The sequence below is a fragment of the Notechis scutatus genome, chromosome 1 (assembly GCF_049901735.1).
Source record: "Notechis scutatus isolate UNSWTSFEM ecotype Mainland chromosome 1, rNotScu1.2, whole genome shotgun sequence".
NCBI classification, from domain to species: domain Eukaryota; kingdom Metazoa; phylum Chordata; class Lepidosauria; order Squamata; family Elapidae; genus Notechis; species Notechis scutatus.
This window is the reverse complement of record NC_142009.1, coordinates 225152608-225165923: the sequence shown is the minus strand read 5'-3', so window position 1 is coordinate 225165923 and position 13316 is coordinate 225152608. Positions and strand designations below refer to the sequence as shown.

At 41.1% G+C, this 13316-nt stretch overlaps 1 protein-coding gene across 2 annotated transcripts in view; it reads left to right on the top strand.

Annotated features, from left to right (window-relative positions):
* The window catches only part of WNT6 (Wnt family member 6), a 55273-nt gene extending 42221 nt beyond the window's left edge, over positions 1-13052 (top strand). For both annotated transcript variants that reach the window (XM_087950405.1, XM_087950406.1), the window contains exons 2-4: positions 3122-3342; positions 9928-10229; positions 12026-13052. In XM_087950405.1, the coding sequence (XP_087806531.1) occupies positions 3122-3342; positions 9928-10229; positions 12026-12487 (985 nt within the window). In that variant the 3' untranslated portion in view covers positions 12488-13052. The remainder of the gene's footprint in view (positions 1-3121; positions 3343-9927; positions 10230-12025) is intronic.
* The last annotated feature ends 264 nt before the right edge of the window (positions 13053-13316 follow it).

The window sequence follows — 13316 nt, the reverse complement described above, 5'->3', positions numbered from 1 at the left end:
TAATAAGATCACTGTCTATTTTCCCATGGTTATCTTTGATCCTTTTGCGCTTCCATGCCTCATCCATTTGCATTCGGGGTTTCATGACATGCAAGAAGAGCTATTAAATAAGTGCCTAAATATAATGTTGCTGCAACAGAAATATGAGAAGATGCTATAGCTGTCTGCATATTCACACATCCCAAATGTAATCCTTTTTCAATCCTGTATATAGAAAATAGTGTAGTTGCAAATTAAATCACTGGTTTATTTAGTGCCTTTCTGAGATTTCTGACAGCAATTTTTTCTGACTTAGATTTTAAAAAAAAATCCACCATCCTTTAAGTAAAACCTCACAAGGCCGCAAATGCATGCAATCTTGATTGACCATCTGCATGCAAACCTGGTGTGCTATTACTGAACTGCAGGTCCTTTCTTGCAGTTTTTCAGCAAAAACAAAAACAACCTTATACCAATAGCCTACATTTTTCTATATATTTTCTAATATATTCTATATTTTTAGGTAGAAATATATATCTTTCCGTTTTAAATCACCAGAACCCTTATAATTAACCATCTAAAATTTTTGAATAGAAAATAGAATATATTCAATAATCAATAGCAACCATATAAAACTTGAAGCGAGACATGTCTAGTAAGTTTGAAGTGACACAGAACCGATTAGCATAGTCCTACTTTGTTTGGTTTTAGTTGTATGCCCTTTTACAACCCTCACTATGCCTATGAGTATCTTCTGCTGCCATGCCCCGCTGGTAAGAAACAGGAAATTAGATAAGCGGGAGCTTTGATCTGGTCAAGAGGAGTCTTATACTCTTAAGTGTGACATGTTTTGTGCCACAATCTACTCATGAAGGATTGCCTTAAAATACATCCACTGCCAAGCGGAAGCAGACAAGAAGGAGTTCATACTTAGATCATAAATGATGACCCACAGATAGCCTAGGTAGAAAATGTTTGTTTGGGCAGATAGAAGCACACAGGTGCAGACATGAATGCACATGGATTCAAAACTCTGCGTTCCCTCTCTGTGTTACTGCACTGAGATACTTAATCTTTTGAGTTGCTAGAATTTCCTGGTTCTGGTTCTCTAGTGATCCATTTGATTAGTTTGGATTTTTTTTCAAAACTTCCCCAGGTGTCATGGACTCCTAGACTGTAGGCTTCAAAATCAAGCAGTAAGAGCTATTCCGTATCCTATCACTCAATGTAGTGGGAATCAAAGTGAGAACATCTAAACTGATCATGACTTCTTTACTCCAGCCTTTAGTGAACAATAGGTGACCTTTGGCATTTTAAAAGCTGTCATCTTGTGAGGGCCTTTTGTAAAACTAGACAGTCCGTTGTAAAAAATATATTGACCCATAGTACTGAATAGCACATTATTTCATCAGAGAATAGACACAAATAGTTTGTCTCTCTTGAAAATATGTTTTTATCCTTAGATATTGATTACACCACTTCACAATCCATACCCCTGTTTGTGTTCTCTCATTGCAGATAGCAACAGCCAGCCTAAGAATGGTTTATTGAATCAACTATAATTGACTGGATTTGCACAACATGCTAGGTCTTGAAAAAAATATTTATAAAAGAGATTGGCTCAGTTCGCACAACATTCCACACCAAAATATTAACAATTTTTCATGGCTTTGGATAATGAATCCAATCATGATTAAAATATATCAGTTTACAAAAAAATGAAGGGTATTGATAGCTGTTGGAATGATAAAATGATAGTTTCTGGGGTCCCTGATGGGCAAGAAATACAATGGAAGCAGAATTTAAGTGGATGAAAATCTTGCAATGGATAAGAAAATATGCAGACTGTATTAGTGTCCTTCTCTCGCTGAGCATAGGAAGCGTTAGTTTTAAAAAGAATCCTTGCATTTGAAATTTAACAGATACACCTGGCATGTTTTCAAGTTTTTTTTTCCTCCTGTGATTGCAAAGGAGGGAGGGAGGTGGATTCTTTTTTTTATTTTTAAGAATTGAGCTTCTCTGGATTTTGCATGCAATCCTGTGTTCTATGGCATGGGCAGGGAAGTTTGTACATTGTATAGTATAAAATAGCGTTATAATTTCTACTCTGGATCTTTATGTTTTACAGATGCTACAACCTTCAACTGTTTTTTTGTGAGATTTTTGAAAGAAAATAGTTAAGGGAAACTCCTGTACTGAGAATAATCTAGAAGTTAGGGAGAAAAGCTGGCACAACATTAGAGGTTGTTTATAAACCTTTATCGTTTTTTCAAGGTTAGGCATTCTTTCAAAACGTAACTTGTGGTTTCCTTGTTTTCCTGCTCTGGTCATACAATAGAATGATAATAATCCTAGAATATATTGAATTTAAGGAAGGGCTTATGCCCTATTATCAGTCCACATGGAAAATAATAGTGAAATGAATGAAATTGGATTATATTCTTCAGATAGCAAGTGGTCAGATCATTTTTTAATGCTCTCTTACATTACACAGTAGCAACAGCTGCAGCAACAGTAATAGATAGTATATATACTGCATTGGGCAACTGATACCATATTATATACTATTTGGTTGGCTTAGTAGAAAATCTGCCCATCTGAACCTTCTGGTTTTGCCTATGAGCAGGTGCACCTAAGGTGTTGTCATTGCTTTAAGGAGCATGGTATGCAAGGCTGGGCTTTGAGATGAGATTGGACGGGTAGAAACTCTTGGGAAAAGATAGTCCACAGGTTAATTTTGTGTGTGTGGTGAAAATTCTGAGAAAAGAAAAAATAAGTCTAGGCCTAAAAATCGTAAGTATCATGCTCAAAATCTCAAAGAAAAAAAAAACCCACAGTGTGCGTTTTTGAAATCCTTAAAAAAATTGGAAGAGGAGGCAATGGAAGAGGGCAGAATACAACTTTGCCTAGGGTGCCAAAATTCACAGAACTGGCTCTGGTCAGAGAGAATGTTAAACTGGAAAGTCCTGGGACACACAGCACAGAATGTTACCACTTTGGGAACATCCTGGCATATGTTCAGTGATTAATTTCATAATTAATTTATAAAAGACCCCTAAAGAACTGTGGATTAAACAGGTTTAAACCTATTAATTTCGATGCAGCTAGAGTGTTTCCTTGTCTTTCCCTCCAATCTTTCCAGGGCAGTGGGCAGCCCGTTGGTCATGGATCCCAACAGCATCTGTCGGAAGACCAAGCGCTTGGCAGGGAAACAGGCTGAGCTCTGCCAGACGGAACCTGAGATTGTACAAGAAGTCGCCAAAGGAGCCAGACTGGGTGTCCGTGAGTGCCAGTACCAATTCCGTTTTCGTCGCTGGAACTGCACCAGCCACAGCAAATATTTTGGGAAGATCCTACAGCAGGGTGAGTGGGGTGGGCTTTGTTGCTTAAGTAGACCGCTGTTCTTTGGGATTCTTCCAGAATAGAGGGGGTGGTGGTGTAGAAAGCATTTATTTTGTCCATAAAAGAATTTTTTCAGCCAAATAGTCCTCACAATTAAAGAGAGAAGAAAAGAGAGGACAGCCTATATTTTAGAGGTGACCAAAATTGCCAGTGGGATAGAAGCTCTTATATGGAGATGATTTGGGGGGGGGGGGGATGACACAATACATTTGCAACTCTTCTCTGTTTGCTTTGAAATTAAATTGGGCAGCAGATGGGATGAACACACCTGTTTACTGAATCCTTGCTGCATACTTTGAGCTGGGCTATTCAGATAGTTCTAGGATTTGGGATTGATTTAGTGCTTCTATTGGCGGGTGGGAAACAGGAACTCTCCAGTCATAACATGCACTGTTTGTCTCTAAATTATAGTGATGTTTATTATTTTGTGTACTATTTCCAGTACAGAGGCCTTAGCTTAACAAACTGCATTCACACTTCCAAAAGGAGCCTCTTTTAAAAGAAGTGTTTTATGTATTTCTCTCCTTGACTCACACAGCTGTTTTCAGTTGTTTTAGCTCAGGGTAGTAAACAGAAATAGGAAAAAAAAAATCTTTCCTGAGCACCTTTGTCAAACTAGCCTCACTGATGTCTAATTTGTAAAACGCACCCCCCACAGAAGCTGCAATAATATCCCCCTGCCAGTTTGCTTAGCAGATCTCCCTTTGGGTCCTGCTGGGCCTTCACTTGCAGATTCACCTGTTCCTTGTATCTCCAGTCCATGCCATATAAATACAATTTCAGCTATGCCCAATGGTGCCCCATCCATTGCTTAAAACTTCTGTTCTTTTATATTTTTTCACTTGCATCAGGGGTCTTAATTAGGCATAAAGCTTCTTCGTGTCTGTGTGAAATTGTGCCTGGTTTTGGCACATAGAAAAAAATCCATTTGAATGTTAAGACCATAATATCATCTCACATCCTACCATACCCCCAGATGATAAAAAATATTTCTCTGAAATGAAGCCAATGAACTTCTTACTAGTGCTCATTTAATTAAGACACATAAAGGTAAAGGTGAAAAATCTCTCTTTGTGTTTATAGTAGAACATCTAGTTTTCGTCTTCCAAGTTATTTGTTTTTCCCTATTCCCCAATTTACCCTACAGCACTGAAATTCCCTTTTGGTCTCCTCTCCAAGTACCACTAATAAACAAAGAGGCAATGTAGCAATTCTAACTGACCTATCTATAAACTCATTTTATCTTAAGTATTGGATTTCAGGATCAGTGGAAATACAAAACACTTAGGCCTCCATATTGATCTACATCCAGAATATCAAGCAATTTTTCTTATATTATTTAAATTATTCAGTTAAGACACTGAGGGTCTGTGTCTACAGGCTTCAAAGAGAAGACTTAAACTGAGGCCTACAAATGTAGGTCTAGTTTAAATGTGAACCCAGAAAGCATTTAAATAAATCTAGAAAGCATTACTCCTAGTTGAGAAGTAGACTTGGGCAGTCTGAAGGCTGTTTGGTATGTTAAGATTATAGCATTTTGATACTTGTGTGCCCCTTCTAACACACACACTACACTACACTGATAGGAAGGGCAGACATTTTAATTTTTCTTCTGTTGCCAGTGATCCTTTTCCAGATTACAGAAGCCACTAATCTTGTGCATGGTCACTAGTATGGGTGAAGCTTTATCTTCTTCCTCTTTTCTATTATTAATTGAGGAGAAGTAGTAATCTGTCCCCCTTATTCAGGTGCAGGCTGATCAATTGGATAGTTAGAAAAATCTGGTGGGGCACTTGAGACCTATAAAATAGAAGCAACCAAACAAAACATAGCTAAGGGTCAAAGAGACCGAGACATTACTGATAAGCAATGTAGGTTAACACTTCTAGATCTGATATGCATCCATATAAGATATACCCAGAACATAATATCACATGATTACTTTCACCAGTTTTAATGTATTCAATTAGAGTATTAGAAGTATTGTTTCCCTAATCTGAAAACAATTATTTAAGCCTTGCCCAATGTGATTAATTGACAACATTTAATTAATTACAAGGTTTTTTCAGACTTTTTTAAATTTAAAAAACCCTGCAGTTATTGTGTCCCTTTGCTCATATAAAGGGAAGGAATGGCTCCTTTAAGATGATGCCTGTTGCAAAGTGTATGTATGAAGCATGCAAAAACCAAGCAAGCAAGCATTTCCCTGTACAACTACATTTTATTAATATGAAGATACAAAGTGAATGTTATACAATTATTTGATAAAGACTTCTGAAATTCAGTTACCATTGTATTGTTTTAAAAATAGAATTGGATTCTGCATTGCCTTTTGCTTCCTGCAAAAAAAAAAAAAATTGTGTTGTCCAGCTCAAATCATCTTAGCACAGCCCATTTGGTGGAAAACAGGAGTGCCTTTGACAAGTTCAGAACAGTTTTCATAACCTTGAATTCTTAGTCAGGTTACTAGGATGTATGAAAGTTGTGTGAAAACACGAAGGGCACTAGACTGTTATTCTTGATTAGAGTTAGATTAGAACTCCTTGAGTTCAATCTCCATTCACACATGAAATTATGAGGACTAGCCTCCTTCTCTTATTTACCTCCAAGGGAACTGGAGAAGATGAGGTTTATGTGTGTGTGTGAAAGTAGAGATCCATGAATGGCACCTTGAAATCTATGGAGGAAAAGATAGAAACAAGTGCAACAATGCTGCTGGGACGGTGGATCTGAGATATCTGATCAAGCCACGGAGTCCCTTGATCGTGAGGAGGAATTTAGCACAGGATAAACCTTTGCTGCTAGGAGAAGACCAAGAACCATCTTTTCTCTGAGTGGAGACGACAGATACACGTTGCTCCTAAGGGGTTGTGCTTTGTTCTTTTGCAGTGTGAGAGCGTGAGAGGTACACGCATCACCTGGGCTTTGGGGCGGGAGGCCACAGATTATTACTACAGGCCGAAGGTTTACTTCTGTGACATGTCTCCCTGTCCTTGTAATGAAGCAATTATGGATGCTCCCAGACAGCACAGCAGCTTTTAATAAAGCCCAAGAATGCATCCATGTCTGGGAGAGATTTACTGCCCCCTCCTCCTTCTCAAAGACTCTGCTCCTACATGTCCGTAGAGCTTCCTCAGACTTCCCAGCAACTGAGAAAGCAGAAATGGGCCATAAATATGGCCAGGGAGCCTCTCTGGCACCTTCACAGTGAATAACCCCACCTTCCCCTCACTCTAAGGCAGGGGTCCCAAACTTGGCAGCTTTAAGGCTTGTGGACTTCAACTCCCAGAATTCTCCAGCCAGCATAGTCCTACCTCAATGACTACTTCAGCTTCAACCTCAACAGCACACAATAGATACAAACTAAGGGTAAACAGCACAAAACTCAATTGCAGGAAATACGACTTCAGCAACAGAATGGTCAATGCCTGGAATATTCTACCCCACTCTGTGGTTTCTTCCACTAACCCCAAACACCTTAACCTCAGACTGTCTACTGTTGATCTCACCCTATTCGTAAGAGGTCTGTGTAAGGGGTGGTGCATAAGCGTGCCAACCCTGTCTTAATTTTCCTTTTTATTTGTATCTATTTCATGTATTAATAATCATGTTTATAGTTATACATATTATCAAATGCGTGCTTGACAAAATAAATAAATATTAAAAAAATAAAATAAGTCTTAAAGTTGCCAAGTTTGGAGACCTCTGCTCTAAGGGCAAAGAAAGCCTCACCTTTCTTTGTCCTCCTGCCGGCGATCGCTCCTCGATCCGAGGCATTTTTCCACGCGTAAAACCAAAGAGTCTAACCGGGAGGAAGTCAGAGCACGATAGGGAACGTCTACCCAAAGGCAACGTTGAACTGAAGGGTGTGTGTTGTGTCCCCTAATGGGATAAAGTTAACAGCAACCAGAACAGGGCAGAATAGAATACTTCCCTGCAACAGGTGCAGGAAGAGTGGCAAATGCTCACTTTCGTTCGTCAGTTCACTAATAACCGCGGGGCCGAGCCCAGGACCAGGCAGGCATGAGAGCCAGAAAGCCACAGCAGCCCTGGGTACGGGCGTTTCCAGGCGCCCAGGACAGGTGCTTGAACCCACGGACGAGCAAGCCAGTGGAAGATATACTCAGGGAGAAAATGGCGCCCGTTCTTGGCGGGACGGAAGGGACGGGGGCCCATTGGACCGCCGCAGAGATGTGGACTAGAAGCCCCAGACGAAAGCGATGCCGCTGCACAGCCGCACAGGGAAAAATACTCGGTTACTTGAAACCGCCCCCCAGCGTTGCAGCCCCTGGTGCAAGCAGCCCCTTACTGGGGCAGAGAGGTGGTGAAGCGGGGGTGGGGGGGAAAGGAGACGGAGCCCTCGGCGATGCGGCGCCTCATGCTGGAATAGAGCAGAGCAAAAGAGAAATCCCCCCCCCCCCGCGCCCCGCTGTGGCTGTGGCAGGTCCCAGCATGGCGAGGGATGCTTGGAACTCGTGTCCCGCGGCGGAGGGGCGACTGGCGCCCCCGTCATAAATAAAAAAAAATCCAGCTTGTTGAGATGGGAAGGGGGCTACTGCATCTTGGAATCCCACCCCTCGTTGTTACTGTGTTGCTAACGAAAGCGATTTGTTGAACTGGCAACAGGCTGTTTGTTACAGGCTGTTCTGCGCTTTTCATGCAGCAGCATGGGGTCCTTTTTGGTGGGAAGATTCCCTGCCTTACAACGTGTTGCCTTTTGAGTAGCAGCACCAAGCGGGATTGACAGTTGGTTTAAAACTAGGATCTCCACAAAGAGCGGGGTTAATTCATTCGCCGGTCCCATTATCTCCTCCCTTTTCCATAACTATCTTTGTAGAGTGAAGTCCGATGTGTATTTATTTGGGGAAAAAAGTCCGTTTTACTGATTTCAGGGGGCCTAATTAACAAACAAGGGTAGGTGAGATTACTGTGCATTCCAGCTTCCTGATGATTGGAATTTAGTGTTGAATGGTAAATCTTTTTGGTTGGCAGATCCATACCCAGAACGACTAAAATCATGCCCTGACAACCTCAGTTTTCCTCCTTGGCTATGCAGTGTTGGTTTCACCTTATTTCTAGCCCATTTTTTCCCTTGTCACATTGGCCAGTTCCCCACAATTGAGCTAAAGTACCATCCATCCTTTCTTGTGTGGACCCAGAAGAATGTCTGTTGTAAGATTGACTGGTTGCATCACTAACTCCTATCTTGCTTCTGCATTGCTTGTTATCACCACTGGCTGCCAAATGTTGTCTAAATTGGCAGGTTCGCCAAGCAATGTAGGCTTGCTGATTGGTTTTCTTATTGGCTGGTGAAAGGGGCTCGCTGAGAGCCAGAGGTGACACCAACCAGCAGCCAATGTAACAGATGCCATGGAGATAGGACTTGGTAATGTCAATAGCAAGTTTTATGACAGCATTGTTTCCTGTCCACATCAATAGCATTCACTAATACTTTAAATCAATGGTTGGGAATTGTTCTATGAGCCTTTCCTTTCGAAGGCAGGGCTCCCCAAACTTGGCAGCTTTATGGATTTTCCCATGCTGACTGCGGAATCCTGGGAATTGAAGTCCACAAGTCTTAAAGTTGCCATGTTTGGAGACCCTGCCCTAAGAATACCATTTGACTAAAGAAGAGCCGATGATATTTATTGCCCAGTCTCCCCAGGATACAGGCACTTCCTACTGGTCTGATCACATGACCACACCATTCCAAACAGGGCAGGGAATGCGATAAAATGTATATACCATATCTATGTTGCATTTTGAGTGGGAAAATGTATTATTTTACAAAGAATGAAGGAAAATCATCATTGTTTATGTAGTCTATATTGGAGGTGGTGATCCTTTGAGGGCTATATGCAACAAAATTTCATTTTAATGTAAGACGATAGTGTACATTCAAAGTGACAATAAAGTCTCCAAGTCTAATTATGGCTAGGGATGAGTAAATGCCAACGTACATTTTTGAACTAGAGCTATACTATGCCTTGTTGTGTTTGCCAAAAATTGTCCTTAAATAAGTAGGTTTTCTATAAGTAACAGCCAAGAAAAAGCAACTACAGGTAATACTGTATGAGAAGCCCTCAGTGCAGTGGTGGGATTCAAAAATGTTTACTACCAGTTCTATGGGTGTGGCTTGGTGGGTGTAGCTTGGTGGGCATGGTAGGGGAAGGATACTGCAAAATCTCCATTCCCTCCCCACCCCACTAACCTGCTTTCCAGCTCTGTTCTTCTGTGCAGGGCAACAATAGAAGACCCAGCCGATCAGCTGGGACTCGGGAGGCAGAGAATAGATGGGGGCGGGGCCAGTCAGAGGTGGTATTTGCCGGTTCTCCGAAGTACTCAAAATTTCCGCTACTGGTTCTCCAGAACTGGTCAGAACCTGCTGAATACCACCTCTGTTTCAGTGGCTGAATTGTTGTTGCCTATGGTGACATGGCCTGCCAGTACCTCTTGCTTTGCTTGGCCATTAAGGTTATTTTGAAAGACGACTCTGCCTAATGTGTTTTCCATCTCTCTCTTTCCCTCTCTCAACTTACAAAACAGATATCCGGGAGACAGCCTTTGTCTATGCCATCACGGCAGCTGGTGTTAGCCATGCGGTCACCCAGGCCTGCAGCATGGGCGATCTGCTGCAGTGTGGCTGCGAGGCCACTCGGAGCAGGGCCCCTCCTCTGCCACCCGCCATCACGGGATCGGAGAGCTCTGCTTGGGAATGGGGTGGCTGTGGGGATGATGTTGACTTTGGCTATGAGAAATCCCGGCAGTTCATGGATGCTAAGCGCAAGCGTGGCAAAAGTGACATTCGGACTCTTATTGACCTGCACAACAACGAAGCAGGGAGACTGGTAAGGGCCGTGTTGCTTCTTCATCCTATTTTCTGTGGAAACCTCTGCTGATGGACTGCTCTGCCTCCTTCTCTATCTACACTTTTCATGTAGGATATGTTGACAAAAGTGATTAGTGGATTCCCTTCTAGTTGTCATATACAGAAGTGTACCATGACTATGACCTGTTATGCAACCTATTTCAGGTGTCTGAATTAGGTAGGTGCCAATAAAGGTGCCACAAAGTTGGGGTAACATTAAAATCTGTAAGCTTCTGAAGTAAGAGTCACTCCATTATGTTTGAGTTGAAAGCCTGAGCATTCATTGCTTTTTCCCAATCAAGTCCTGATGGCCTTAAGCATTTCCACTGCATTTTTTCATTCAATTCAGGGCAGAAAATAGAGTGGCATATGGATGATATCTTACTATGATTTGGAAGATTACTTCTCCCAGTGGCTTCATATAGTCATTAATCAAGATGTACTTATTTGTCTGGTCATATCCTTCTCTGAGGTCCTTTTCTCTTCTATTCCGTCTTGTCTTGTATGTAGACAATTTTATATGTTCTAGACCTCGTAACCTAATGTTCCTTTACACTGCTGGGTTTCTGATCCTCTACATAATTTTGAGAAGTAATTTTATGCATGTGTGTGTCTCATTTTTTAATTCCATTCTACAAATGAGCAGGGCAGCCTTAGATCACCAGTGAAAACATATTCCCTGTCAGAACAAGGAAACTCTATTGCTTGCCACAGAACTATCACTTCTGTTTGAAAAATGGATATTATTGCAGTTGAGTAAGTGCATGCAGAGGGAGGAGAAAGTACAGGGACAAATATAAAGCATTAAAGGAAGTTTCTGGAACATAATAGCTAAGGTTTGAAAGTGTGATTTAAGAACTTGGATCAAATCCCATTGTGAACAAGATCTCTAGATGGATTTTGGCAAAACCTTATCACAACAGATTCTGATGTGATGATAGGAATATTGGACTGTTAAAATATCTGCTCCCATATTTAAGAGCTGTTTAGATAGTGTATTCCGTCTAAAATTAGTCTGTATCAGATGATGATGAATGATTCTTCCAAAATACAATTTTTTATTATCTAGATTTCAGAAGCATGATGCTATAACATATCTTAACTCTCATTTTTCTTTCTTTTAAAAAAATGTAATACAGGAAGTGCCAATTTATTATTTTCAGGCATCATTATATTCTTGAAACATTAATCTGAGGACAATAATCTGATTTTCACAGCCTAGCTGACTGGCATCATTAATTAATACTTCCAATACTTAGGTATATGAAGCTTAACTATATGAAGCTTGTCAGCTCAGAAGTCAGGAAAATAATTGTGTTTCTTGTAAGATATTAAGAAACAGTGTCTATAAAACACAGCTTAAATAGTAATACAGTCATTCTTATATGAAATAACAACTGATCTAACATACTTTTTTTGCAAATAAAACTGAACATAAAAGAAATTCAAAAGTGCAATTAACATTTGCTAGGATCCATATAAAATTGCTTTGGGTAATGAAGTTGACCAGCTAGGTTGTCTGTGGGATGTCCATGTTTAAAGCGTTAGCTGCCACATATTTTACAAGCTGTTGTGGTATCAATAGGTAGAAATACAATATCTTTTTAAGGAAAAGAATGCACCCATGTAACCTTAGAAGAAACTTTCCGTCTCCTTGCCTGTTCTCACTTCTTATCTAAAATAATCAGCTAGGAGACTTCACTCTGATCTTACTAATCTTGCAATTGCCATTTTGTTCCCTACTTATTGTGGCTGTTCCCCCCCACCCTTTTCCAGGCAGTGAAGAACCACATGCGGACAGAGTGCAAGTGTCATGGCCTTTCAGGTTCCTGTGCCTTACGCACCTGTTGGAAGAAGATGCCTCCTTTCCGGGAAGTGGGTGACCGCCTGCTTGAACGTTTTAACGGGGCTTTTAAAGTGATGGGTGGCAACGACGGCAAAACACTCATCCCCGTGGGTCGGAACATGAAGCCCCCTGACCGGCAGGACCTCATCTATTCTGCCGACTCGCCTGACTTCTGCATTGCTAACCGCAAGACGGGTTCGTTGGGCACACGTGGACGAGTGTGCAATAGCACTGCCATGGACATGAGTGGCTGTGACCTGCTGTGTTGTGGACGGGGTCACCGTGAGGAGACGCTGCTCCTGGAAGAAAACTGCCTCTGCCGCTTTCATTGGTGCTGTGTAGTTCAGTGCCGGAAATGCACAGTGCGCAAAGAGCTCAGTTTATGTATTTGAGTGGGTACAGGAAGAACATTGACGAAGGATGACCCAAAGCAGAAGGACAGGAAGGAAGGTGCCCATCGCCTGCCACAGAATCCCAAGAGAGCAAGCATCGCCAAGCTGTTTAGGGTATGGGGACATCCAGGTCATTGAAATCAGAATAATGTGCTAGAGAGGCTGAGTCCACTTTGGATTCTCAGAGCAGGTTCTTGTTGATGGTCAATATTGTTCCTAGCACTTGACTACAACTTCTTTGTAGCAGATCCTTGGCATCTAGCACCAGGCTAAGGCTTCAGAAGATCCTACCACTCCTTGCTACACTCGACATGTACTCCTGAAAATGAGGAATCCTGTCTTTCCTGATACTCCCATGGTCATTTCCAGCTGCTTGGTCCTATCTAGGTCTCTTACTATGGATTATGAACTGACTCTCTAGAGAGAGAGGTGCTGTGCTTTACTTATTAATGGATCTTTACTGTGTTTTAAGAGGACAGCAGAGATTTCTATCCAATCCCCCAAACTCCCTTACTCCTCTTTGGGCTGCCATTTCTTTTTACAATAATAAAGTTATTTAACTCATTTTTTTCAAGTGTGATTCAAGAAGTGATTACAAGTGCAATTAATATTGATCAGTAAGCAATTATTCATTTTGTTCTATTGTTCATCCAAGTAGAATGGTTAAATGACAAACGGTTTTTTTCCTCCCTGAAATTATTTGCATTGAATTATCTTGAAATAATTACATCCAATAACAGAGATGGAAAACCTTTAGGACTAAAAAAATAAATAAATTATCCTTATTTGTATCAATAAATGGGAAATTTATTGCAGATTGATCTCTAAT